Genomic DNA, 27,318 nt, shown 5'->3' on the forward strand with positions numbered 1-27,318 from the left:
TTATCCATCTGCTCAATCTGAGGGCAGATGCTGGCTCTATCAGGTCATCTGGGCTACTTGGCTTTGAGGCGACTCCTAGAAACCCCCTCATGCAGCTATGGGCTGCTGGTGGCAGTAAGAAACAGTAACTCTGGGGTACCCCACCACGTACCTGGCGTGAGCAAATCCTTACCTGTGCCACAACTCTGCTGGGCAAAGGTCTTCAGGGACTCGGGTAACAATCCTGTGTGCTTTGCTTGGGGATCTGGCCATGGTGGAGTAAGAAACTGGGTAATCAAGAAGGAGTCAGTATAGATAGAGGCTAAACTGTGGTATGAGAAAGTGTTACAGCTGGGCTGGGTGCCAGCATAAACCATAATATTTATGCATTTCCAGGCACCTATGCATATCCTGCAGCAAAAAGGTGTAAGCCAAATGGTTTTCCTCTGGAGATCAGTGGCAAAAATCCTATTGACCTCAAGTAGAGCAAGATGCAGCTTACTGCAGGTGATTCTTCAGTGCCTTGTGTGAAGGGGAGGTAGCTGGCAAAGCAAAATGGAACTCTTTCCTCCCCACGGGGTACGCTTGGCTGCTGCTAGCAGAGACCGTCAAACCTGCAAAAATCATGCCTGTCCACCATGCAGGCCTGGTAGGAGCATTTCAGTGTTGGTTACTTTGAATGAGACCTGTATTCAGATGTTTCAGTCTGATGCTGTTGGAGTTGTGTAGTTTGGGGGAAAAGGTCTCAAAATACAGGTCTCAAAACAAGTGAAATGGCTAGCAGTGCTGATAGGGAAGTCACAGAGGAGAAGGCTGCCATGCTTGGACTGTGCCTTCTGGAAGGGTTGAAAAGGGAGCAAGACACAGGGAGGCCAGGGATCAATGGGAAATAGCCAGAGCATGAGCTAGGATTAGGGTTACAGATAAGCATCCAAGGAAACAATCGCAGAGTGGTCAGGATTAGTGGGTAATGGAAATGACTAGGACTGGGGCAGCTGGGTGGGGATAGTTAGAGCCAGCAGGTCAACGCCATCCCCGAGGTGGATGAACTAACCCCTGGCACCCCTTTTGGGATGGTGAGGAACTGTCTGCAAGCATGTTTGTACAAGTGTATTTCCTGTATGAGTGGCCAAATGCCAGCGGTTGCTTCCAAGAACCTTGTGTAGTTTCCAGACCTTCAGCAGGCCTGTAACCTCAGCCAGGCTATTTGTCGTGCACAAGGACATGGTAACAGTCAAGCAGCCCATGCTGTTTGGATATCTGTATGAAGACAGCACTGGAGTGGCAGGAAGATGTCCACATAGCAGCAGCATTTGGTAGCGTCATGCACTGCAAGGACAAGAAGGTGCAGGGAGCTGCTCGTGGATCCTGTAAGGCTGTGGGCCAAGCACAGCTCTCATTTGAGCAGGTGAACCTCTGCTGAGATCCTCATGTATGTGCTAGCACTGAACTGAACCCTGGAGGAGTAACACCCCTTGTCTGCACCAGCTACTCCACAGCAGGACACCCTTTACCCTCCTGTCCTTCGCGCTGTTGCCAAGCCGGGCTGAAATGCCTGGGTTTCCCCAGGGGCTGGCTTTAGGCAAGCTGGTCTCATCCCCAAGAATTCCCACAGGAGGGGAGCGTAAGATGCCACAGCAAAGTCCTGACTGCATGAAGTGCCCTGCTTGACGTGGACAAACTTGCTGGTTTTGGGGCACCTGGGTTTGAAAGCTGGGCCCTGGAAGTCTGGTTTTGCCCGGAGCTGCTCTCATGGCTGTTTACTGATCAGCCCTCGCAGGAGCATAAAAGAAGGTCAGAACTTCACCGCAGGGGCCAAACGCTGTTCTCAAAACTCTGCTCCTCAGGAGAGTTACTCCAGATTTACCACAGCATTTCTGAGATCAAAACCAGGCCATAAGGAGCTAATTAAAGTCAGGCTACTATGAGATTTGATATGGTCAAACCAATACATCTTTCATCTGCATAGCTGGATCCCTCTGAGTTACCAGAGTTGTCTGGAAAGGCCACAGTGAAACCAGACACCATATACCTGAAACTGAAAAATCCAAGCAAACCTCTTTCAAAAATTGTCACGCAGGGGTCTTCTCAGGAGGCTGAGCGACCCAGGAGTAACTCATTAGGCTGCATAGTAAAAATTGGCTAAGCAACAAAGCTGTCTGCCTTGCTTGCTGCAGCTAATCAAAACCTAAGTAGCGTGTGGGCCAAGGGCTGGATCTAAGCGTGCAGAAGCCGGTGGAAGGGCTCCCACTGGGTTGAAGCCAATGTGGTCCAGAGCAGCTTTGTTTTAAAAGTGGAAGAGAACATAAACAGGCATGACTGAGCTCTGACATTCCCTTGAACCCAAATACATCTCCGTCTGGAGCAGGGTAGCTAGCTCGGTGTGCTTCGGTGCTCAGGGATATCATGAGGTCTGAGAGAGACCAAGGGGAAGGAACAGCAAAGGTGGCTGAGGCAGAAGAGATTTACTTGTGACAGGATTTACTTTTGTAAGGTGTCTATATCTACTTTTTTTTTTTTCTCCATGAAGAGAGAAGGATTAAAGCTGGTCCTACAGCAGAATTCAAAGTGGCTCTAGAAATGAAGTCAGCCTCTTGGTTTCCTTCAGCCCCATAGCATAAGGGAATTATGCCATTAACTTAAAAAGCATTATTTGTAAAATAAGGCTGTCGTGTATGTGCTGGGTAATTTCAGCATAGTTAATTCAGTGCTGCAGGAGCAAATGATGCAAGTGGCGTGGCTGGATATTTTTGTTTTTAAGGGTTGGATAATTTTATGACTAATAGTAACACTTGCAACTACGCATGCTAAGAGAAGAGTAATCACAATTTGCGCTGCAGGGCATAAGCTGCCTGTTTGCATAGGTCATGAGGACTTTTTTTTCTCCTCTTTAAAGTAATACAGCTAAAGGTACTTTTGAAGGCTGTTTTCTTCTGCCTTTTAAACAGTAGATGTTGGCCACTGGTCAAAGGTAGATTATCTGATGGGATGAACCAATGGTCTGATCTGCTAATTACTAAATTCCTACATAAGGCTTTTATTTCCTGCACAGGGAGGTACTGTGCATACGCTGCACCTTTTCAGAGACACCTTTTTTGTAACATGGAATTAAAGCACCAGCTCTGGTCCCTAGTTGAAACCAGCAGCATTCAGTAAGTTTGGACCACATCTGCGTGCTGAGTAGCCCTCAGCGGGCCTCTGCGGTTTCTGTTCCATACATGGGAACTGTATTTCTGGCAGAAGCTCTTAAGAGTTGAGTGAAGAAATTGCAATCAATAATCTACTATATTTATTTCACTTTGTGTGTTTGCTCATGGAACTTCCAGGAGCAGATCAAAATCTCCTCAGATGTATTTGATGTTGTTTAGCAACAGTTCATTATGTGGGCATTACTTTTTTTTTTTTTTTTTCCCCTCCTGATTTGGCTAAGGCTAGCTCTTTGATAATCGAGGCCTGTTGTGAATGCTTGTAAGAAGTGAATTAAAAATTGGCCCTGAGTAAACCAAAACATGGGTTTGAAAATATGTTGGCGTTGATTTCTTCCAGGGTGGTTCAATCATCCAGAAACTGGGAGAAAGCTACTTTAATTACTGGGGAGATGAGTGGCAAAAAGAATCTTTTTAACATTGCTTGTTGTGGCAACTTAGTTTTGCTCTGTTCCTTCTGCTCCTATAGCTGTATGGCTCCGTGCAAATTGTATACAGCTGTGCACACAAATGAGCAGCTGGGTGGTTTTGGCCATTGGGCAAGATCCCTAGTGGGTGGTGGTTTGTTTTTTTTTTTTTAAAGAGCAAAAAATAACCTGGCTTGTTTTTTCAGCTTGTGGTTTGCAGCACCATTGGTTAGAAAACATCCTTTTGATTTAAAAACTGAGTGAACTGGAGCAAGCTACTAAAAGAGAGAAAATACGTGATACTGAGATGCTGTCCTGTATCACCGCATTGACTGTATTTGCATTTTGGCGTCTCACGGGTCCCGATTAAAGCCTGCACATCGGGTCGCTGAGCAAGTGTGCTCCGCTGCAGCTCCTGCCTCGCTCGTGGTGTTGAAGCAGTCGGGATTTCACTAGGGATTTAGTCTTCCGTCTCAGGTTCACAAGTACCAGGGTCTCCCCAAATCCTGCTCCCACCAATCCATTCGAGTTCAGTGCTACGTCCTGTCAGACTGGGGAGGGGAAAGGACTTCCTTTGCTGTAAGAAATGTGACCCTACACCATAAGGACATTAGCACTAAAGGGTTCCCCCCGGCCCTTGTAGCAGTTCAGGAGTCAGCAGGGCCGTCTGGTGCCCGTCGCACCTGGCCCTTGCTGGGGCTCTGGGAATCTGCTGGAATGGTTTAATTGGTGCTTTTCTCATGTCTGAGATGGCGAAGTCCTGGGCGGGAAGAATAGCTTATAAATTTTTCTCATGTGACGATTATTCTTTTCTCTATCTCGTCATTGCTTGTTTTCTTAGCTTTGCCTTGGAGTGAGGGATGAATCACGAAATCTAATGGGCTTTCATGAGAAGAGCCTTGGGCACTGAGCAGGGAAGGACCAGGGAGCGGCAGCTGATTTCTCAGGGGTTTTGATGGAGGGACGAGCTGTCTGCGGCCTCCAGACGAAATGCGGTGGTGCCTCGAGCTCTGATGGCGCGGGAGGCTGCTGGGGAAGCCCCCTCGGTGGAGGTGTACCTCAGGGGCTGCTGGGCTGCGTGGGAGCCCTTGTTGTCCCTCAGGCTGGACCCAAGGTGCCGGCAGGAGGCCGAGGCGGCTGAGGAGAGCAACATCTTGGCTCGCTCACCAACCTGCTCAGATGGCGACCTGGCCTGGAGTCAGCCCTGGGCCTTGACGTGGCAGCACCACGGCCTGGCCTGGGCCGGTGCTTGCCCATTGCCTCAGCAGCAGGCAGATCGCTTACGGCCGGAGGAGAGGAGATGAAAGGGAGAGGAGGGACTAGCTATCATTTATTAATGCTATCGGGTTGCATTTCTTTCCAGTGCTGTAGGACTGGGGCAGGACTTGCAGGCAGCTGATGAAAGAGGAGGCAGAAGCTCACCAGGAAACACGAGAGGACTTGGAGGGGGAGTCTCAGGAGGGTCACTGGGAGATGGAAGGTCTGGGTGCTCTCCAAAAAACTGTCAGAGGCTGGAAGAGTCTGAGAGGGCAAGGGAATGACAGGGGGAAGGAAATCAGATAAAAAGCATCGGGAGGCCGACTGAGAAGGGATGGGAGAAACCGGACAGTCATCTTGTTATTGCGGAGTTGGGAGAAAAAAACATGATTCTTTTTCTCTTCTGTGTTGTTTCCTGTTTGCTAATAATTTTAAGATAGTGTTATGCCTGGGGTGTCTTTCCTGTTATTTGAGCTGTTCCTGGGTGAGAGCTTACCTATACAGAGACCCTACCCCATTGCTAGCATAAGGGAACTCGGGTTTCATGAAGAAGACCCATAGGAGTTTCTAGGGTTCACTATGGGGCTCAACTTTAGAAGCATCCTAAAAATTTCTATGGAGTCTGGTGGAAAATTATGCATGCTCTACATGTTTTTTTGGTAACGTTCTTTAACAGTCTGTAGCATGGATAAAGTTGCTGATTAAACTCTTCTATCATTTGAGACAGCCCAAAATAGTTAGAGATGTTCATAAAGGGCATCCCTCCATAAGGGTCGCTTACAGCAGCTGAATGCTTTAGCGACCAGATTTCACCCAGGGTCTGGGACATGCTGTGTGTCTCATCTGGTTTTGTGACAATCATGCTTTTGAATGCAAAGATGCATCAAAAATGTTACTCTGACTTTTCCCAATTATGCAAAGTTATAAGCATTTGAAGTTAAATCCACCGAGGCTTACTTTGCCAGCTTCAGAGCTGGAGAGATGCAGAGATTCCTAGATGATACATTTTTTTTTTCTTTCACTAGAAAGCATTTTTTCTTATTTCTAATGAGGATCAGAGTGCCCAGGGGCCTGATTTTTCCGATAGGACCAGCAGCATTTCTGTAACGAGCCCGTGTGAGCCCGAGTGTGCAGGCCCTGTGAATCAGACTCTCCATCCTTGTCATTTTTGGTGGTCTAGAAAGTGAGATAATTGAGTCCCCCAGTACTCCAGGGAAGCAAACAGATTTGTGTTATTCTCACCATCAAATGGTGGCTGAAAAACAGTCAAGGAGAGCACACCGGCATCCAGGACATGCCCGCATTTCACCAACTGCATGAATGCAGTCACATTTGTGGGCTAACATGTCTCTATTGACACTGGGACACAAGCAGTAACGGCTTGTACACATTCCGTATTTACTCTTCACGATGTTTGTCCTGTTCATTCATCGGTACTGCCATTAGGATTACGGAATTTTCAAACATCAACACAGCTACTTTTCAGACAGGGTGAAAGCTCTGTCTTCGCAGTGATGAGATGTCAAAACCAGTGCTGAAAGAACACCTAATAGTTCAGTCAGTATTGCAAAAAAAGCATGATAAAATTCAGTCAGGCAGCCCAGATCCTTAAAAGCAGGTGCGTGCAAATCGAGTGTGTGATATATGTTGTGCGAGTGTCATTTTTGGTGTCAGCTAAAGGAGCAAAGGCGTATGAGAGCCTTATTGTGCTGTTCTGAAATGGTGCCATCTCCATTTCATGCACTATGCCAGGTCTTCCTCCCAGCTTAACTGTCGCTGAGACCAGGGCAGAGCAGCAAAAAAATGAACGTGGCAGTGGTGAGCAGTTTTGTTTGTTTGCCAGTTTACCTGTATTGCATCACAGCAGGACTTTTTTCAATGGATAAGCTCACAGACAATAGGCTGCTGACAACCCCCTTGCATCATTTTGGCATCAATTCTTCAAGCAGAAAAGCGTGTCTAACAGTGGTAGTTATGTGTACTATAAAATATAATAGACAAAGCCCTAACATCCTGCAGCAAACAGGATTTACGTTCTGTTCCAAGTTTTCTAAATCCTGTGAAATGCTGATGTGGTAGCCTGGATATTATTCTGTGGTTGCTTTATTTGAATGAAACAATCAGTATCTCATTAATATAGTAGGGACATGAATAATAAACTTAGCTTACAAGACCTCTCATTATTCCTTCTAGCATTCAATCTCTTCTTTTGTACCTCCATTCTAATTTTTCAGGATCGCAAAGATTTTTGATCACAGACTTGAAACTCACTGTGGAGAAGGTGGATTTCTAATGGGGAGGTGGAGAGCACAGAAAGACGACAGAGGAAGGCTCACAGTGATTTTGCAAACCCTGAAGTAGTTAATTGTATTGCCATTTTAGGTTGGGCTCTGAAAAGGCACATGTGTGGCTTGGCTCAAATTCCAGCACTTTCTCTTGGGACTTCTGCTTCCAAGGTACTTACAGGCAGATTTTTCAAAAGCAGTGAAGTTGTAAACTTTTAGGGTTCAGAGTTATCAATGTATTTAGATGACTGGCTGGTTTAAAACTACTTTCACAAATGATTTTTACCTCATGTGGTGAACAGACTGGAGTTAACTTGGAACAAGGCAAATAACAGCCCTGGACTTCAGGAGAGCAGACTTTGCCATGTTCAAGGACCTGCTTCAAAGAATCCTATGGGAGACAGTCTTAGGGAGCAGAAGAATAACCCCATGCCCCAGTACAGGCAGCTTTGCAGGAAAGGACCTTGGGATCCTGGTGGACAACAAGTTGAACGTGAGCCAGCAATGTGCTGTTGCAGCAAAGACCAACAGCCTCCTGGGCTGCTTTAGGTCAGATTGAGGGAGATGATCCTTCCACTCTGCTCAGCCCACGTGAGACATCTGTAGCGCCATGTCCAGTTCTGGGCTCCCCAGATGAGAGACATGGACACAGTGGAGTGAGTCCTGCCAAGGCCCATGAAGATGATTACAGGCCTGGAGCATCTGACATACAAGGAGATGCTGAGAGAGCTGGGGCTGTTCAGCCTGGAGAGGAGGAGGCTCAGGGAGATCTTATCCATGTGTATAAATACCTGATGGGAAGGAGTAAGGAGACAGACTCTTCTCAGTGAAAGGACAGGAGGCAATGGGCACAAACCAACCCAGAGAAAATTCTGTTTAAACATAAGAAAAACTTTTTTTACTGTAAAGGTGGTCAGACATTGGAACAGGTTGCCCAAAAGTTGTGGAGTCTCTGTCCTTGGAGGTATTCAACACCTGACTGGATGTGGCCCTGCACAACCTGCTCTAGGTGATGGTGACCCTGCTCTGAGCAGGGGTTCGGAGTAGATGATTTCCAGAGGTGCCTTCCAACCTCAGCAATTCTGTGTTTTTGTATTAGCATGCAGAAAAAATAGATTAAAAGAGTAATCAAGAATGGACTGCCCTGGGCTATTTGTGGAGCATGGGAAGTCACAGGCACACACAGTCCTCATCCATCCCAGGAGACACCACATTAGGAACTTTTCCCGTAAAACAGTGTGTAGCATATAAACTGTACTGTAGTGTTTCAAGGCACCAGAGCTGAGGTCCGATGCTCTCCTAGCTATGTAAAAGCTGGAGCTTTGTGAGTTACTGGGGTCAGAGGCACACAAAGGACAGACGATGAACAACTAGTCCTTTGGCAAAACGCAGTAGAGAGGCCAGCTGCTTTCACTTGCCTTCAGTTTTGGCAGAACATGCTAGAAATGGGTATTTTGACATACGTGGTTAAGTTGTAGAAGGCGATACACTCATACCATCACAGAAAGGGAATGAAGTTGAACAGAGTCAGTGGAACTCAGTAGGAATCACACCAGGAGCCTGTGGAAAAGGTCAGTAAAACTTAGCAAAGAGGCTGAGAACAGAGTTTGGATGAAATCTCAGGTCAGCATGTAAATAACCAATGTCAGACGGCATTTTCATTGGATATTTATTCTGGAGCCGGTGCAGGAATTACTGTGTGAGTTTCCTGTACTGAATTATGCAAGAGGCGGATTGGCCAGTCGTTACGGTTTCATTTGTCCTTAAGTTCATTAGGCACTTGCTGGACAAGTGCTGGGCAGTAGGAACCTCTTGTCCTTGACTTATGGAAATTTCCAACGTGTTGGAAAGAAAACGGTAATTTTGCAGTCAGTCCTCACAAGCCACCTTAAGCAGTTGGCAGGGCGATTTTAATGCTCTGGTAGAAAGCTGTAGCATGGTTAAATATTCCACTGAAACAGGATAGCTCTGTAAAGCATGCTGGCCCAGCTCCAAGGCGACTAACCCGGCCGTCTCCTCCTGGGTGAAGGATCACCTCCTGGAAGCCCTCAGGAATGCCTGCTGGTGGCAGGGATTGCTTGCAGAGAACGGGGCCCCGCAGCAGCGTTTGGCTGGCCCCTGCAGTCTGGGCTCTGAAAAGTTCAGCTGTGTCTCAGCTTGTGAATGGCTCCAGGTTTGTTCTCACTGGGACAAAGAGTGGTTTCTGTGAACTCCTCCTGGTTCCCACTTTCTTAGTCATTTTTGTCAAGTGTGTTGCGCAGGCTGGTTTGAGACCTGTAGCAGGACATTGACATGGGATTTAGTCAAGAAAGAGGAGAAACAATATTTCAGAAGTTGGTATTTTGGAATTATGTCATTGGGTAAGAGCTCTCTAAAGAGAGTTTACACAACCCTGATTCCTCCCCATAGCAACCCATGTTGTGTAAATAAAGCCAGCCCAGAAGCAAGAGTCTGTGCTTTGCAGCCCTTCCCATTGCACGGCGTACATTTGCTTGGAGGCAGGATGCCTGAAGGGAGGTCTGGCGGCTTGTTTTGTCCACGTGAATTTTGAGCCTGTGTTGTGGAGGAAGTCGAGCGTGCTCTTTTGCCCCCTTAGTATTCTGAGGCTTGATACGGTTTTTAAGACATAGGTATATAGGATTTTCCGTAACATATCAAACCATTAATCCATCTTGCATGTTTGTCTGCCCTGATTACCAGTTGGTATTTGATGATGATTCAGAGGAAATCAGTGTTACAAATAACACCTTTGCTAAATAGAGATGGTGGTTTTGGGTAGAGAGGTGCATGCACAGTTCCTCTGCAAAGAGAGATGAAGGCTGGCATTTACGGTTAGAGGCCAAATGAAGCTTTGGGCTTAGATGTGGTATTGTCAGCATCTGATGAGAAATTTCAGACGTTCTTGAAGAATATCCTGAAATTCCAGTTGCTTTTTGCTGCCATTTTAATCAACATTCGATCATATGTAAACCTGAACCAGAAGCTCTAGTTTTGAATTTCGAATGGGAATCGTGGAAGTAAACTTGTGCACAGGGATTGCATCCAAGTTCCTGAAATTCTTGGATTAGTTTGAGCCTCATCCAAACCCCATTAACATTAATAGAAGGACTTAATCTGACTCAAAATTCAGTCATCAAATTGTTTCTAATCTGATGTACCTAGAAAGCAATACCACAGCAGTACCTCAACCACTGCACTGTCAGTTCCTCTTTGTTATTTAGAAGACTTGTTACAGTTCTCTGGTTTTGATATTCATCAGTATGCCTGCCTTCGTTTACTCCTCAGCATAGCTCTCAGATAACTGTTGTGTTGTCTCACATCTAGGGGTGTCTCTGTCTTCAGCGCTTTTGTTTGGTGTCAGAGCAGGGCGTCCCATGCAGAGCCCTGGGAAGACCAGTTGTTCTGCTACCCTCAAGAACACAGGCAAATGAAAATAATTTAAACACATCATAAGGTATTTCTGGAGTGGCCTTCAAGAGTGTTGGTTTAGCTCACTTCCTTGCCTCGAGGTCGGGTCAGCCCTACCTGCACCATTTCTGGCAGATGTTTGTCCAGCCTGTTCTTTATCTTAATTCCTCTTTTCCTTTAGTCTCATCCCTAGACTGCCTCCAGTCACCACTGAAACTGATAGCGTAGGGTAATAATTTTGTCGCAATGCTCACAGAGACCATGGAAACAATACATTTCAGTGGGATTGGATTACTGCCTTTGAGGTGAATTCAGGGTAAGAAAATGGCTACAGCAGCTTTGAGCGAAATGGCAAGTAGAGAAATAAATAAGGTGTGGGGGTTTTTTCGTGGAAGCAGTGGATGACATTTTCTACAGCACAAAGTTCCACAGAACATGACTGAAAATCAAGCTACAAGCAGATGTTTTGGGAATGCTGCATCTACATGGAAGTGGCAAGCTGTTGAGTCTTTGGGAAATTCCCCATCCAAGATAAATAATGTGTTAGCTATGTTCGGTAAAGCAGTAGCAAATGCTAAATTGAAGGTCTATTGCGCAGTTGATGTTCAGCTTCACATCCTAGACAGCTCCTGTATAAAAAAATATCTCTTGGAAAACTCTTTGAACAGTTTGTGTGCTTCAGTGTTTGGATCAGTTGAGAAAGATGCACTTACCAAAGCTTTCTGAAAGCTGCATGCGTGACCTTGTTCAACTTTCTTGGGCACAGTCTTGTTGCAAAAAGAAAAACAGAGGGCAAAGGCTGCTGACCATAGAATTGCCATTTTCTTTATTTATTTATTTTTGCAGGTACCTCCCTGTGCTGGGGGGAGGGAAGCCACATAGATATGTTGCTTCTTATTCATTGCATTTATTCAGATACCATGGACATCAAAGCAATAGCTTGGTTCATGGTTGACAGCATTTAGAAACGTGCTTCTTTTTGCAAGAAGTCCTTACTGCTGTTAATGATGACGCTGTACATACGAATAGAAGCGGGCAGGAAACCTCCCAGGTCTGTCTCCGAGTGCAGTGGGTATGATTTGCTGCACTGAGCTGGTGATATATGGAGGCAAACGTTAGCTTTAATTAACTTGTTACCACAGTAGAAGAAGCTTTTATTGCCTCTTGTTTCTAAGGGCATGGCTTCACCAGTGCCTCCAGACGAAGGGGAGAGTGCCAGGAATACCAGTTTCAGTGATCATAACCAGGTGGAACATCTGTTTTTCATGCTGGTCACCTTGAGGGCCAGCTAGGAATTTTTTAAGTTGTTGTTATTTTTATTAAAAAAAAAAAAAAAAAAGGCAGACTGTATGCAGAGCTGCAGAGTGTGAGTCAGCAGTTGAGGATGTGGTCACTGGGAGTGAATTGGTAGAAACTCATGTAGATGTTCCAGGATTAAAGGTATTTTTGTTCCAAAAATAATGTCAGATGTTACCGTTTACCGAAAAGAGAGGAGGTAAAAAAAAAAAAGGCATGAAACTGGAGTCCACGAAGCAGTGAATTATTTTGATCTTAAAAGCAGGAATAAAAATCAAAACTTAGACTTGTATCAAAACACCTGATTCTGTGCTCTTCTGTCAACCTGCCAATTTTTCCAAGCGCTGCAAGTATTGTAGTTCAAGCAAACCAAACATCTTGACCTCCCATCAGTAAATGGTGTGATGCAAATCCCATGTTTTAAAGACAATGACTGGCAAAAGCCTGGCTTGGTAAGTGCGATACCGTGATGTGAACTACTCAAATACCCTTAATCTTGGTACGACTGGAAGCAGCTCTCTTTAACACTGGCTGTGGCTGGTTTGGGAAATCAGTTGCTGTGCATGGAGAATGTAAAAAAGTGAGAGACTGTTTGGTTTTGATGGCAGTATCTTACAAGGAGGCAGATACAGAGTCAGCCTGTGTGCAGCACGTCTCAGGGACAAGCACACCGTAATGGCAGGACAACTGCCACGCATTCTGTAAACTAAGGAGTTGAACTTGCCAGTAGTTAATGATTTTAACTGCACAGCTAGTATGGCCGTAATGTTGAAAACATATTTTATTATTTAAAAGCGTCTGCGTGTGTTTTGTGTGGTTAAAATGACCCATGGATTACTGCGAAAGAGTAGCAGAATAGAAAGCATTTCTCCCCCTGTTGCTGTGGAAGTTAGCAGTGCCAAAATCATGGTCTTTATCTTTTGTTCCTAAAAGCAGCAGTAGGTGCTCTTCTTCTCAGGCTTCATTTGAGTCAACGTCGCCTCCTTCCCCTGAAAAATAAAGTGCCCTGCTCTTTCCCCTTCCCCAGTCTAATCCTTCAGGGCTCCTTCGTGCAACTTTGCAGAGGCAGAAGAGGAAGGTGAGGAGGGATTAAGTTGCATGGTTGGAGCGATGAGGATGGGCAGGAGAGGATACATCTCCATTGCACAGGGCCCCTGCTGGCTGTAGTCACCGCAGGCAGGGGATTACAGCTGTGCAGCCAAAGCTGGGTCTCTGTGGCCAGGCACCTCAGCTGGCTGCAGGTCGTAGCCACCCTTCCACACTGGCATCGGCTCCTGAACCTCCTCTGCCTTCAGCGTGGCAAGTGCAGATAAGCAATAGTTTGCAATTGTTTTACTCTAGCACACGCTAGGTTGAAACAGGCATTTCTGGAGCTGACTTATGAGCTCAGCCCCATAATTTTTAAGGCTAGTGCAACTGGCAGCAACATCATTGTTGCTTTCTCACTCGAATCCAGCAACACATCTCCACATGCATATCCTCGCTAAGCTTTCAGGATGCAGGCAATATTTGCCAGATAATCTTGTGGCATAGGTGGATTTAATGATTTAACTAGGGCAATGGAAAATTTTAGTGGCAGAAGCAAGATTTGAATTTTATCTTCCACAAAACAGGTTAGTGCCCCAGCCATTGCTTATCAGTGCCTCCCTTCCTGTATGAAATACATTTCCTATACCTAGAGGGCAACAGCAGCAAGGTATTATTTGGTGGGTGAGTCTGGAAATGAGACTGCATGAGTGCCCTGGGTAGTTACGTCTGCTCATTTTCCTCCCACTCCCAAGTGCAGTGCTCTGCCTTTTCCTCCGTCATACTTCATGTACTTTTAATGTTCTGCATCTTATTGTCAGAGTTTGCAAACTCGCAGACAGCAAAGCCATGCAGTTTCACAAAGCAGTGAATCAGAGTTGTAACTGGAGGAAGAATGGAGTAATTTATGTCTGCGCACACAGTCTCTAACTTGTGATTTATCCCTGGAGGAGGTCAGCAATCATTTTTGCAGTGTTCTGCGCTAACCCGAAATGGAAAGGTTTGCAGGGCTCCCTCTCTAACACCAGGTTTCATAACTTCTGGAATCCTTTTAACTCCAAGGATGTTGTTCTGATCTTCATCTGAGGGCACGGAGTTCACTCTTTTCTGCCTATGCCTTTTATTGACTTAAATAAGTAACCAGAGAGACTCTCTTGGCCCAGCTCTACCCTTGAATGAGGTTTTTTTTTTTTGCTAGTTTCTCTGGCCCCTGTCTGTGATTCATGACTTGACCTAACCTTCACTCACCCCTATAGCCAGAAACCATTGGCTGTTCCTTTTCACTTTATCCTTCCCCCACATCTCTGTTTTTAGGAGGTCATTTTACACCTCATCTTTATGCTTTGTACGCTTGGTGTTGTGGGGCTGCATACGTGTGCGTGTGGTAGACCAGGAGGTGGGTGTTGCTTCCCCTGCAGTATGGCACTAGCAGTAGGGGTTTGCTCTGGTCAGGGTGCATGAAAGGCATGTCAAACTCTCTGAATACCCTCTTCCCCAGAGCCTGATGCAGTGCTGCCTTGGCCAGGTGACAAGGAGATGGCCGCTATCAGGCTGCAGCCGCAAAACCGTGCTGCCTGGGGTGCACAGCGCAGCATGGCAGCTTGTCCCCATGATCTCACTAGCCAGGAGTATTTGGTTGCTGGACCACAGCCTCGCTGCCCGTGACACCCAGTGTCATGTGGCGGGGTGAAGGTGCTCCCAGTGCACTGCCTATGCGAGTGGGGTATAATCTAAATGAGAGTAACTGGGGCAGGAGGTAGAGTTGAGGTTCGTGTTCGGGGCAGGAGGCTTGATGCCTAAGCGTGTGAGATACTCCCCGAGTTGAGCTCCTATGTCATGTTCAGTTTCAGGCAACCTTCCCCAGCATCTTTTGGACTAATATGTTTGCAAGGCATCTAATGGTAATATTTGGGAGTATTGGGTACTTCACCTGCATACCTGTTCAGCCAGGAATAATACTGGGAAAGACCTCAAATGACATTGAAGTCCTGTGGGATAACAGCAAGTTGAAAAAATTCAACCAGGATAAGAGGAGAAATAAGACCATCCAAGAGAGGGTTAAAACAGCATGCCATGCTGAGGGGTCTGTGGGCACTGCAGGTAATGAAGAACAAAACCCTGTTTCATACCTGCCAGTTTTTTCTTGCCCTGACCCTGCAACAAACGAGGAAGAGGGTGGCCTCGGATCAGAAGGAAAATGCTTTTTGTGCAAACCAGCCTGTGGACCTGCTGTTTCCTGAGGCTGCTGAGTGAAATCATTTAGCAGGGTTACAAAAGGGCTGGATAGCATGTGAGTGTTAATAGCATTTGCAGCTATGTAAGCAGCAGTAACAACAGCAGAGTAATCAAATCTCATCCTTCAGAGAGGAAGCTGATCACCTGAGTGGGTCTGGGATTTCCCCCTTCCACAATTGCCAGGTACCTTCACAGGCTAATTGAAACATCAAGTGCCGTCTGGGGCCAGGGGCACGGCAGTGGCTTGATGGATCTAATCTCCAAACAGAGCAGCCCTGGTCACACTCCTGCCCCGAGGCCCGATAGCTCCCTGGGTACTGCTATCTGTTATCACTGGCTGCGGCTTTCTGCTTTTTTAATTTTTATTTTTTTTCTCTCTCGAGCTGGGCTCTAAGTGCATTGCTCTGGCAGAGTCATAACTGCTGGATGAGATCTCCCCATCTCCACTTGCTGTTCCTGCAGCTTCCTTGGCTGACTTTTAACCTGAGAGCAGTAAAAAGCATAGCTGGAAGAGGCAGATACAGCCCTGGGCCCTGACCGGACCCAAGGCAAGAAACATCTTCATCTTATTTCCTCTTCTTACAGCTTTTCTGTCCTTTAACGGTTGGTCCGCTGGCTCCGCGGGCAGCTGGCTCCAGACCAGCTACCTCTTGCAGGGGTTTCTGCTGTAGGATGCAGCATCTCTCTCAGCCTCCTTTTCAGCCTCTTTTCCTTTTCTTTGTGTCCACCTGCCTCTATGTCCAGAAACAAGCTCAAGTCCTGAGGGCTTCCCATTTCAAATCTAGAGGGGTGGCTGAGGCTCAGCCCTTGTGGGCATTTGAGTCCTCAGCAGGCAGCTGCCAGCCTGCCTGATGGGAACAGGGAGAAAAAGTAGCCCTGTTCTCCAAAGAAGAACCACCCTCACTTTCCTAGGTGGTGGCTGGTCCCTGTGAGGCTTGAACCTTGGACCACCGGTGTGCAAAAGTAGAATGAAAGGTGGGCCTCTGCTTGTGGAAAGCAGGTCAGCCAAGTGTCTGGTTGTAGACGTAAGGAAAATGCCCTGGACGTCGGAGTGAGGATAAAACCTGCAGTTTGGGTGGGCTCTGCACAAAATCTCTGTCATTGCCATGAATCTGGCTGTTCTTCTGCCCCTCCACAGTGCCTTTGAGAACATCTCCTTGCTCCTCAGGTCCCTCTCGGCACAAAATCGTACAAATCTCCCTGTCTACGATGTTCCGGTGCCAGGCATGCTGTTGTAGGCAGGGATGGCAAAGGGGCAGGTTTGATGTCACACCGTGTGTGGTATAACCGCAGGTCGCTGGAAGCATGGATGCTGCTCTACCCTGGCTACTGGGGTCTGCTGTGGTGCTTGTGTGGCTATCAGCCAGCTCAGTTGAGCAAGCTGGGCCAGCAGAAAGCCATGTGCCTGCCTTTCCTCTGGGCTGGATTTTGGGTGAATCACTGCCCTGAACTCCCCCTGTGGCCGTGGGGAGGCTGGACCTGATGCCGAGTAGGGGGAGTATGTGACAGCAAGGCTAGCTGCCTCTTCAGGCAAGCTGCACCTGCACCAGGGTTGCCGTCCTTGGAGGTGTTTGAGGTGAAAAAAATAGCCTTGGAAAACAACTGTTGTGCTTCGGGAAGTCATGGGAGGTAAATGCCCAGAAGAGAGAAAGGCTAGGAGTTGGCTGGTACATCTGTCTGACAGACTAATGGTAACAAAGCCTGGCCCAACATCTTCAGCTATTCACCTGGCTGTGGGACAGGCTTTTCCCAAGCCTTTGATTTCTTCCTTTACATTTTTTTGCCTTTTCCCATCCTAACCAGAACTGGTTTTGTAGAGAGGCTGGAGCAAAACCATCAAAGCTAAGAGTTCTGGCATTCCCTCTTAGTAATACTGAAGTGTTTGCTGAGGTATTTTAGTTCCTACCTACTGCTTTTTTCCAAGCGTATTCTTGTTGACTTTAAATAGCCATCAAGAAAGTACTTCAGCAGCTGGGCTGCTGTGCAGAGCTGATGGAGACCTCAAGGATGGGCTGAACCTGTGGTGGACCACCTCGCTCTGGTGCTCTTGGGACAGAGCAGTGGACGTAGCTGTAGGGCTCTGCTCTCCGCTTATCATGCAGGAACGGATACTTGCAAGGTGACGTCTTGAATCCTGTGGCATGTGCTGGGGAGAAAACCTTCACTGTGTCCTCAGTCAGCAGTTGGCCTCGGCAGGTCTTCTGGTTGCAGGAAGCTGGAGGAGCTCTGTCTCTTTTCTAGAGCTCCTTCCCTCTTCCTAGCAAGGAACACTTGGGCAAAGCCAGGTTCTTCTCCAAGGGTGCCCTGTGGAGATCCGCAGGGAAAAGCCAGTCTTTTGGAGAGGAACTGGAGTGCCAAGAACTTTCTCTGAGGGGAGTGTTTATCCTATTATTTTCTGAAAATCATTTCCTACCACGTTGGGGAATTAGCCTGCCAAAGTACAAATTGCCCAGCAAGGAAATCACTACCTCCAGATTAATTCCTAGCTGTTTTCCATGTTTGGCTGATGTAAGTGTTGGGTAAATATTTGTACAACACAGAGAATTGCCCCCCTTTCTTCTCTTTTCCAAGGGTCAGAGAAATGTCAGCCGTTGGCACTTGTGTGCAGCCGAGCTTCTGTGTTTGCTGCGAGGCAGGCTCCGTGCCAGCCATGCGCAGGAACCGAAGCGCAGACGAGCCAGGGAGTCGCCGCGGTGGAGCGGCCGGGGCAGCTGGCTGTGGTGGCCAGCATCCTCTTCCCAGGAGAGGCTGGTTCCTGACGCTTCATCCTGAGCTTATTTCTCAGAGCAGTGAGGTCCTGAGTTTAACAAGGAAACCAAATAATCTCTCTCTTCCACACCAAAGGAAAAAAACCGCTTCTGTTGGTGTCCTCCCTCGGTGAACCTCCAGGAGTGAACCAACTTTTATTCCTGTTTTTTTTATGTTATTCCTGTTGTACTTGTTTCCTCTCTTATTTAGCCAGTCCCACTCTTCTGGCTTTCTCCTCTGAAAAAAAAAGTGTGCTCCCCTGTCCCACGAGTACAATGAGCCCTCAAAGCAGTGAGTGCTGAATTTCGTGTGAACTACAAAGTCTGTTCCAGTCTCATTGCAAGTGGGGCCATGTGTCCAGCTGCAGGACACTCAGAAACAGTGGTTCCTGCCTCATTGCTCTGAATGAGGTGGAAGCTCACCCTTTATACATTATTTTATGTGAAGACACAGGAATTTCTCCTTCTTTCCCATGACAGTCAGTCCCTGAAGCATGAGATGTGCTTAGCTGCATTAATCAGTAGATTACTCACCCAGAGTGTCTGACTGAAAAATCTTCTGCAGAAGATAAATATTGATGTTGATGTTTTTAGTCATAGACTTAAACCTGTAGCTTCAGATCAGAGTCTGGGGGTGGGAAGACCTAGATCAGAAATTTGTGGCTGTTTAGCATCTAACAGGGCCTGAATGAAACCCACACATCTAAGCTAACACTCATGTCAGGAAAGCAGGACACCCTAGTTGCCTCTGAGTCTTGTCTCAGTTGCATCTCTGACTACTTACTTTCACATTTTCCACATTTCTTGCACTTTCTTTTCATTAATTTTTTTCACCACATCATAGGAGGTGAATGGTGGTTGAATTTTTCATTCAACATCTTCGCTTTCTCCTCATCTCTGCCAGGCCCTGCAGCACCCAGATTGAGGAGCAAGTAGAGACAGAGTTTTGCAACCCTGTTTGTAGGTGCAGTAACAGGCCAAGAGCTTAGCACAGCCAGGGAGGGGGATCTGTCAAAGGGTTGTTTGTGAATTCTAGTTCCTGAGGTTGTTTTGGGTTTGCCTTGGCCTCTACATAGCTCAGAGATGTTTTGGAGTTGATCTAAGTCATGTGGCTTGTAAATGCCCCCTCCAAAGCAAACTGATGGAGCAGGTTCCTACTTAAGCCACAGTGAGTCTCCTGTGCTGCTGGGTTGGGTGGGTAGGGTGAAGATGGGTGGGTAGGGTGAAGGTGGGTATGCTGGCTCCAACAGTAGAGGTTTCCCAGCAGTGGGCTGTGCTTCCCCGTCAGAGCACGTCCCTGCCACTTCCGGCTGCAGGGACAGCACAGAGGGCTCAGACCGTTCGTCTCAGTGCTCAGACTTGAAGCTGGCAGGATGGTTTCCTTTATATACCAAGGCAGCCAACTTCTCTGGACCTCCTAGAGCTTTGGGGATGATTTCCATTTCTAAAGAAAATAGGCAGAGAGCCTGGCTTCGCTCCCTGGTACGTGGATGTTGAGCTGGTCCGCCACCAGCCTGGGAGAAGCAAGTGCTTGCAGAGGTTTTGGCACTTGCGCTCTTCACAGTTAAGCTATCGTGCGGTGTGGGCACAGCGCTGAGCTGCTGGCGGGTTGGTTAGTTGCTGACTCAATGCCAAAATGTTTAGCAGATCTGAAAACCACGTAGCGTGAGCCACCGTAATGCTGCTGGGAGGCGTGAGCTCTGCTCACCAGCACTGTCTCATTAGCGAGACGGACGGCGGTTACGGGGGGCTACAAGGTTATGCTGCATCTGCTCATCTTTGTCCCTCCTAAGCCCAGGAGGCCAAGAGAGTTGTAGAAGGTAAACCTAAATTGATCCTGGCTCCTGGATCGAGCAGACTGGGAGGGGAGGGGGCGTCACATGAAGTTGCTTTGAACCTGGAAGCTGACTTCACTTAAATGGAGATGTCCTTAACCGCATCACTGCTAATATTTTAGGTATTACAGCTGAATGTCCCATCAGGTGCATTCTTTGCTGTCATGTCCTTCAAGAAAAGAAGATTGAAAGCTTTTGTTGTGCAAATAGGTGCATGTTCAGAATAATATTCTTTTGACGGTTAAACTAATTAGTAATCTGGTTATTGTCTTACTTATTTTTCTTTGGGATTGCTAGTTAAAAAAATGGATGTTCTTTAGTTTGACCAGTGGGATTATCCGAGGGATCTACAAAGAGGTTCCCACTCCTGTGGTGATTAATGAAATCTCTGACGTATTTTAGAACTATGATGAATCTTTAATAGAACAAATTAATAAGAAGGAGGGAAGAGCTTTTAAGGAAGACAAAGGCAATTTCTCTCTCTGTGTCAGTCTGCCAACTCCGAGTAACGTAAACAACTCCTGGTCTCTGCTGGACCGTTCCAGAGTGTTAGAGGTCTCTCAGCCTCGTAAAGGACCAGTTTATTCTGGTAACTGCTGCGGCTTCTTTTTTTAGCCTGTACTCTGATATCTCTTTCTGTTTCCTCTGCGCAGGATATGAAAGCTGGAGGGAGCTGGCTAAGGCTCTGGCAGACACGAATGTCCCAGGTGGGGACCCAAGCCTTCAGTTTTACTATCCGCAGAGGCTGGGACACCAGGTGAGGAGGCTTGAGATGTCTTCTGAATGCTTAGAAGGGCAGACCTTCCTTTCTGATGGTGGCCCCAAGAGACAGCTCTCTCTTCACAGAGGAAGGAGAGCATGCCACAGGGCAAAATCTGAGCTGACTCACAGCCGTGTGAATGTACAATGACTCCACTGTAGTCAATTAAGTTATTTTAGATGTACTAAGCCGCAGCGGTGGGCTGAAGCTGGCTGAGTATGTGGCACAGGAAGGTAGCAGTAAGCAAGATGGAAGCAGAAATGAAAGGTCAGGAGAGAGTTTGTAGCTCTCTAGTGAGGCACATCTTGCTACTGTTGCCTGAAGGAAGTGTTGGAAGAATATTGCTTGGACCTTTTTGAAACAAGGATGGGGGGAAAAAAAAAGGGAGAATGACCTAAGTTTTAACTCTGTGCTAGCAAACAGTTATAAAGTGCTGATATCCTTTCCCCTCAGTAGCTCACCATGGAAATTTGCTGGCAAAAAAGTCAGGGAACATTTTCACCCCTCTATGGCCATGATAGCTGGCCTGTCCTTTGGAAAGTGAGCTTGGGAACGTGCTTTTTTCTCACATGTTCTTGTGACCAAGTTTGAGCCCTCTTGTGTAGGTGTCAGTGCCAGGTCATTTATCAGGTTATTTTGACTTTCCTCTGCTTATATTTCAGAACCAAGAGCTGCAAAGAGGTGGGAGGAATAAATCGAATTATGTAGCTGTGGACAACCCTGTCCCATGGATGCCAGAGGTGGGTGCCTTTCTCCATCGTTTTGCGTGAGGGAGCTGTAGCTAGAGACCTGTGCAGCGAGAAAGGAAGGCAGGGACTTCTGCCTGGAAGTTATTTGCTTCACTAGAAGTCCATTCCCTATCACCCCCGCCTGGCTTAATGACACTTACAGACCTGAGTAATCATCTGGAAAGACAGGAGTGTCCAGATTCCTGATAATTTGGCATCTCCGCCAGCCATCAAGGCAGCAAGCACCCACCCACAATTCCCTGAGAGCAGGCAGCCCGCTACTTTCCTGAAAGGTGAATTTTATTCAGGGCTGGGAGTTTGTAGGACCAAGCATTCAACAAGCAAATACACAACTGTGGCACGCAGAAGTGTCACGCTCTGCTCTTGCTCTGGCATTTGCTTGCTATCCAACCCCTGTGTGTCATACATCGAGATTTCTCCACTTCAGTGACAGTTCTGATGAACAGAGACCTTCTCTGGTGACCCCTGAAGACTGGGGTAAACATTCCCTTTGTTTCCTTCATGCCTTGTTCCTCCCCTGTTCCCTTATTTCACCATCCCTCTTCAGATAAGGGAGCAATGCAGCCTGCTGATAATGAGAGGGACACCAAACGGGTGGGGGGGGCGGGGGAGGATGATTTAGCTAATGAAGTCAGCTCACTAAATTCCTCAAGGTGATTAGAGACCTGCACAAATTAGAAGGGCCTCCGTGGCTTTCCTGGGCAGGGAGCAGGCTGCTGTCCCTGTGGTTAGGGCACGAGATGGTCACCGGCCAGCGGAGGGAAGGCACCTCCCTCCAGCCATCGCACTGGGCAGTTTAGGTCCCTGCAGCATGAGCTAAAGCTTTCCTGGAAGCAGCCAGCACCAGTCACCCTCCAGTGCCCAGGACCAGACCAGACCATTGATCTGTTCTGCTGCATTGGCTCTGGCGAGTGCCGGTCCCAGCTGGAGCCTGGGGGCTTCCTCCGGCTGCAGGGCCTCGCAGGCAGCATGCAGGCAGGGCTGCCTCCCAGATGAGCAGCTGCTGGCGAAGAGCCAGTGGGATGTCAGGGCGAGGACTGCTGCTGCGCACAGGGACAACACGGAGTATTTACTGCTCCTCTTTCCCACGGCACCGGGCGATACAGGCTCTGCGTAGCATCTCCCAGCTTCTCTGAGGCTTTGCCCGATGTCTCTGATCCCCTCCCTGGTGATTTCTCAAAAGCATGTTAGTCTTGAAACCTGCTGGCTGTGGTGTGCAATGAGCCTTTACTGGGTTAGAAATGCAACTGGTGGGGTACGTGCTGTGGCTTGGGCGAAGGTATGTTTTTAGCACAAGGCTCATGTGCAAAGCCCTCTGCTTCGCTGGTGGGGCGACTTCATGCCTTCGTGTGCAGCGGTGCTGGGCAGGACACCCACCAGCCTGCAAACCTGCCGCCCCGGTGTGGCCCTGCCAAAGGGGGAGCAAGCAGAGAGGTGTGCTGCCCAAGGGGAAGGGGCAGGACTTGGGGTGCGCTGTGTGGGATGGCCCCGTGCCTGGAAAGGTGCTGCGTGCCTCCTGCCTTGTCCTGCGCTGCTCCCTGTTGGAGAGGAGAGCTGTGCCGGGTAGCAGGGCTGTTGCCTCAGACCAAACTGGGTGGGGAATTTGTGGGTGCCCCAGCCATGCTCTGTGTCAGGTGCTGTGCGGCAGGTACGCCGCAAGAAGACTTTGAGATCCAGGGCATGTGGATACCAGACTGGGAAGCTGGTTTGGGTGGCCTTGCCCGACTCGCACGCCCTGCCATTCTCCCCATCAGCCCTCTAATGCCGCTCCTGTGAAGCACCTGCCTCCTTCACCAGTTTTCCCTTTGTCTCTCTAAGGCAAAATTTCCTGCCCTTGGTGCAGCACTGTGTCTGTACCCAGAGGGCCAGCAGAGCTGCCCTGACTGCAAACAGAGGCCAGCAGTTCACCAGTACCAGCTGCAGGAGATGGAGAGGGATCTATGGGCACAGCTCTGTATAGAGCTGCTTGCCCTCCTTTTAACCACCGGCTGAAATTTTTCCTGGCCTGAGGATTAAGTTTTTCTGTAACTCTGCCCAAATTAATTACCCAGGGTCTATGATCCCATTGTGCTCTCCTGGCAGCATCTCTAAGAATTTAATTGCAGCCTGATTCCCTGGGATGAGGGGCGGCAGGTTGCCTCCCACAGGTCAGGGAGCTGGGATTAGTTTGAATAGAGAGGTATATTCCTGGCAAACATGAATAATGAACGGAGTTGCAGGGTGAGCTGGCAGCCAGCATGGCCAAAAAAGGACAGGTTTCAATTTTCCTCTTTCAGTTTCAGGAGATGAAATCGTGAGCTTAAGTATTCAGCCTTGGATAACGTGGTGGGAAAGTGTGCGCGTAGGAAAGCCTTAACAAACTTATACCCCGCTTATGGGGAAAGGTGGGGTTCAGCCTCACTCCTGGCTTCCTTGAGGTGCCCGTGCACATCATCCCTACCACCACGGTCCCTTCCAGGCGCCAGGGCAAAGCCTTCCAGCCCCCAGTGTCACCCACTGCCTCCTCAGATTGGAGAGATATGGGCGTTTTGTTTTATTAATTCAGAAAAGTGCACGGTTATCACCAGGGCAAACCTGGGCTGTGGGACCGTGAGTGTCACTGTTTGGCAGTGCTGTAGGGATGGGGGGAGGATTGTCAGAAATGTGCCTGGTTAGCCTGATCCTTCTCATTTACCTCTGCAAAAGCCTCTGTTCAGCTCTGAGAGGAGAAAGGCCTGGGCAGCACTGGGAGGCATTTAAAACGTTCCCCCCTTTGTGCCTGCACAGCCTCAGAACTTCCTTCTCGCTGGAAGGTGTGAGGGATGTCCGGGAGCGCAGCCCCTTGCAGGCAGCACCTGTATAGGTGCATAGGTGCTGCACGAAACCAGAGCATTGTGCCAAGGCATCCCCTTGCCCCCAACCTGCCCTAAGAGGAAGCATCCTTTCCGTAGAGGACTAAAAGACAAAGCTATTCCTGCTTGCTCTGTCCCTGCCCACATCCCTTCCTTGCTCGCTTGCACCCGTCAGGTGTCAGGACTCGGTGGGACAGGGGGGCTTTGTTGCTAATTTGTCTTGATGGATTCCCGCAAGTGCCTGACGTGGCAGAGCTTGCAGCGAAGACCAGCTGCTGGCTGCTGAATGTCACCCAGTCAGGGGAGCTGAGCCAGGCAGGAGGAGGGGCAGTGGCCGCTCTGTGGAGACAGAAGAGTCTTATGAACTCAGGAGTTTCCAGTCGGCACCACAATGTCGCCTTTCTTCCCTGGCTCAGGCCCTCTCTGTGCCCCGTTTATCATCCCCAGCGCTGCGCGTTCCCTGGGCTGCACGCAGCTACGCAGCTGATTTGTCTCCGTGATGCCAAAGCCACCCAGGGTTAAATTAGGAAAGGCCTCTCTTCTCCATCCTGCTCCAGTTACAGTGCAGCAGGTCATGTCTCTGCTGCTGCAATCCTCCCAGCTTTGCTGCTTGTGCCAGCCTCTGCTGCTGCTTCGCCTTTCTTCCCTGGGGCTCCTTGCTCCAGAGGAGCTGCTGGCTGTGTGGTGCCAGCCCCCTGGGTGACTTTGACACAATCGGGTTTGGGCTAGGAAGAAAGGTCTGTGCTCTCTTGTGTCCCTGATCCTTCTTTACGGTCTGTTTTCCTGGGAGGGGCTGATAATCTAAAATTCCTCGCTAGAAGGAAGCGGAAGTACCAAAGCCTCTTTATACAAACCCAGGGCTGCAGGCGGGTGTTAATTCAGCACACTCAGCAGGAAGGGTCGGCGCTGGGGCTCCGGAGCCCAGCCGCATTCCCAAAGCCATGGAGGCTGCTGCGTCAGCACCGAAGCAAGGGCCTGTCCCAGCTCTCGCCTCCCTGCGCTTGTTACGGTTCAGCTCCCCCTTCCCTTAGGCATTTCTGTCGCTTTGTGTCCATGGCGTCGTGCTCAGGAGGGTATCAGCCTGCCCAGACCTCCTTGGGAAGAACAGCCCTTGTGCATGAGCTCCTGGGCGTACTTGTGCCATGGTGATGGTGCCCTTCGTGCACAACCTGTGCCCATTTTGGATCCGAGCTGGGTTCATGCAATGCTACTATTTCAGCAGGGTGGCGATAAGCAACTGGGAGGTGGGGTTGGGATGGGGAGGAAGCTGAGGGGCAGGAGGAGCCCTCTAAACGGGAAGGCCCAGCCTGCCTAATACCAGCTCCCATTTAAGGCCCAGACTCTTGGCTTCTATTCCTGGTTCTGGCCAAGTCAGTCTATCCAAAATTTTCAAAGCAGATGTCTTTAAGGGGAGAAGGGGAACTTAACTTGTTGCTTGCCAGGTCCTGAATTTCCAGCCCTTTGAAAACCAGGGCTAGGTAGTTACAAGCTGTGAAGTCAAACTCAGTAGCCATATTTTAGAAAGTCCATCAACATGTCTTGGGAGCTGTGTGCATGAGTTGGGGATGATGGTGCCATTTATCTGTTGCTGCAATCTGCAAAAGCCCTAAGCAGGAGATTTGTATTGCATGTTCCGGAGGGGACCCAAATAGCAAATGGAGGAATTTCTCAGCTGCCTGCAATGGGCAACCATGAGTTCAGTTGAAGGGACAGAGGTGATAGGGTTTCAAAACAGCTGCTGCACTGATGACTCGTGGGGGCCTAAAATGAAAGCCTAGGTCAGTTTTCACTCCCAGAGCAGCGCTTTGGGCAGCCAGCACTTATCTGTCAATAACGTTGTTCTTTTCCCTTTCAGAGGAAGCAGAGAGTAAGTTAGGCTGCTGTAGCTCAGGAGAAAATCTGTTGCTTTAGAAAAGACTCTGAAACCACATGGAAGAAATGCTTATTATTTACCAGTTAATTATTTCTAATAGCTGTAAGTGCAGGAAAGCAAAGTGATCTCATTAGCTCCTGCCAGAATCTCCTCTCGGGTGGCTTTGTAAAGACTTTGGAGACAAGGGTGTCGGGCTAGAAATCTCAGGAACCATCTCTTACAGCATTGATAGAGCACCGAGTACAGTGGTGTCTGCCTTATTTTTTAGCAGGCTGCCCTCTCCCTAATACTGCCAAACTCTGCAGTAAAGTATTGTATTAGAATGGGACTGGTCCAAGTTTCCTCTGCAAACATTTGAGCAAGTCTAGCCACTCTTTTGGGACTTCCCTCAGAAAGTTCTGTTTTGGTGTTTGGGCTACCCCATGCCAAAGCCAGCCCAGCTCCATTGCAGTCCCCAGCCTCGGGAGCGTCCCCTGGGTCTGTCTTTGCCAGGAGGGGACTGCAGTGTCAGCCTCTCCACAGTGTGGGAGTGTTGTGCTACATTTGATAGAGATCTGAGCCTGCTATCTGCAGTGTGCAAACAATTCTCTGAGAAGAAAAACCGGCATCACTCATGGACAGCAGCAGCCTGACTGCCAGAAGATGCAGTTTCTGGCAGTGACTCGCTGTGGGAGGCTGGTCTGTTCACCTCACTTCATGTTCCACAAGAAACAGCCATCGCCATTATTTGATTTGGCTGAGAAAAGTAGTGTAAGACCCTTGGGTGTGAACCTGGATTTGGCCAAAGGGCATGGGACTGCCCAGCAATTTTATTCCAATTCAGTGTTTGTCACACTTGCAGTGACTTATTTGTATCACAAGTCCCTGCGGAGTCCCAGGTTTCTCTTGGCTGCATCTATCGCCTCGAGCCCTGTGTGTAGCTCCTCTCTGATTTTATGCAGCATCACTCTGGCTAGTTACATCCACTTTGTCTCGCTGCTTTTTCTTTTGCCCGATGGGCAGAAGCCAGGCTGAGGGATGTCAGCAGCGAAGGAAAGGAGAGGAGATAGTAGTGGGGGACGACATGGGCTTGCAGACATCAGTGAAGCCCTGGCAGTGCAGACACCAGTGAGAGAGGGCTGATGAGAGACCACTCAAGAACAGTAGTGGTTGTGAATGTGTTTTGCCTGGCACACAGAAATGGTTTTCACGTGCATGACTAAAGCGCACAACTCGCAAGGAGCATTACTGCATAAGCTGGTGCCAGGCCAAGTCTGCTCCACGTCCTTCCTTCTAGCCATGGTTTGTTACAAAACGAAACCCCAACCCGCTATCCTGGGAAAAATAACTCTGTGAAGCAGTTTCTCTGCCAGGAGTGCACAGCGGGGCTGGGCCCTCCTCCACCATGCTGCTTCAGCCTTGCTAGAGACTCCTCAGCGAAAACT

At 48.5% G+C, this 27,318-nt stretch overlaps 1 protein-coding gene across 4 annotated transcripts in view; it reads left to right on the forward strand.

The window, feature by feature from the left end:
- B4GALNT3 (beta-1,4-N-acetyl-galactosaminyltransferase 3) overlaps positions 1 to 27,318 on the forward strand; it is a 69,330-nt gene that overhangs the window by 21,458 nt on the left and 20,554 nt on the right. For all 4 annotated transcript variants that reach the window (XR_012044157.1, XR_012044158.1, XR_012044159.1 and 1 more), the window contains exons 2-3: positions 20,335 to 20,438; positions 21,104 to 21,181. Coding sequence is in view for 1 of the 4 variants with exons in the window: in XM_072873010.1 (XP_072729111.1) it covers positions 20,335 to 20,438; positions 21,104 to 21,181 (182 nt within the window). In the remaining 3 variants the exon portion in view is untranslated. The remainder of the gene's footprint in view (positions 1 to 20,334; positions 20,439 to 21,103; positions 21,182 to 27,318) is intronic.

This window comes from Ciconia boyciana, chromosome 1 (assembly GCF_034638445.1).
Source record: "Ciconia boyciana chromosome 1, ASM3463844v1, whole genome shotgun sequence".
NCBI lineage: Eukaryota > Metazoa > Chordata > Aves > Ciconiiformes > Ciconiidae > Ciconia > Ciconia boyciana.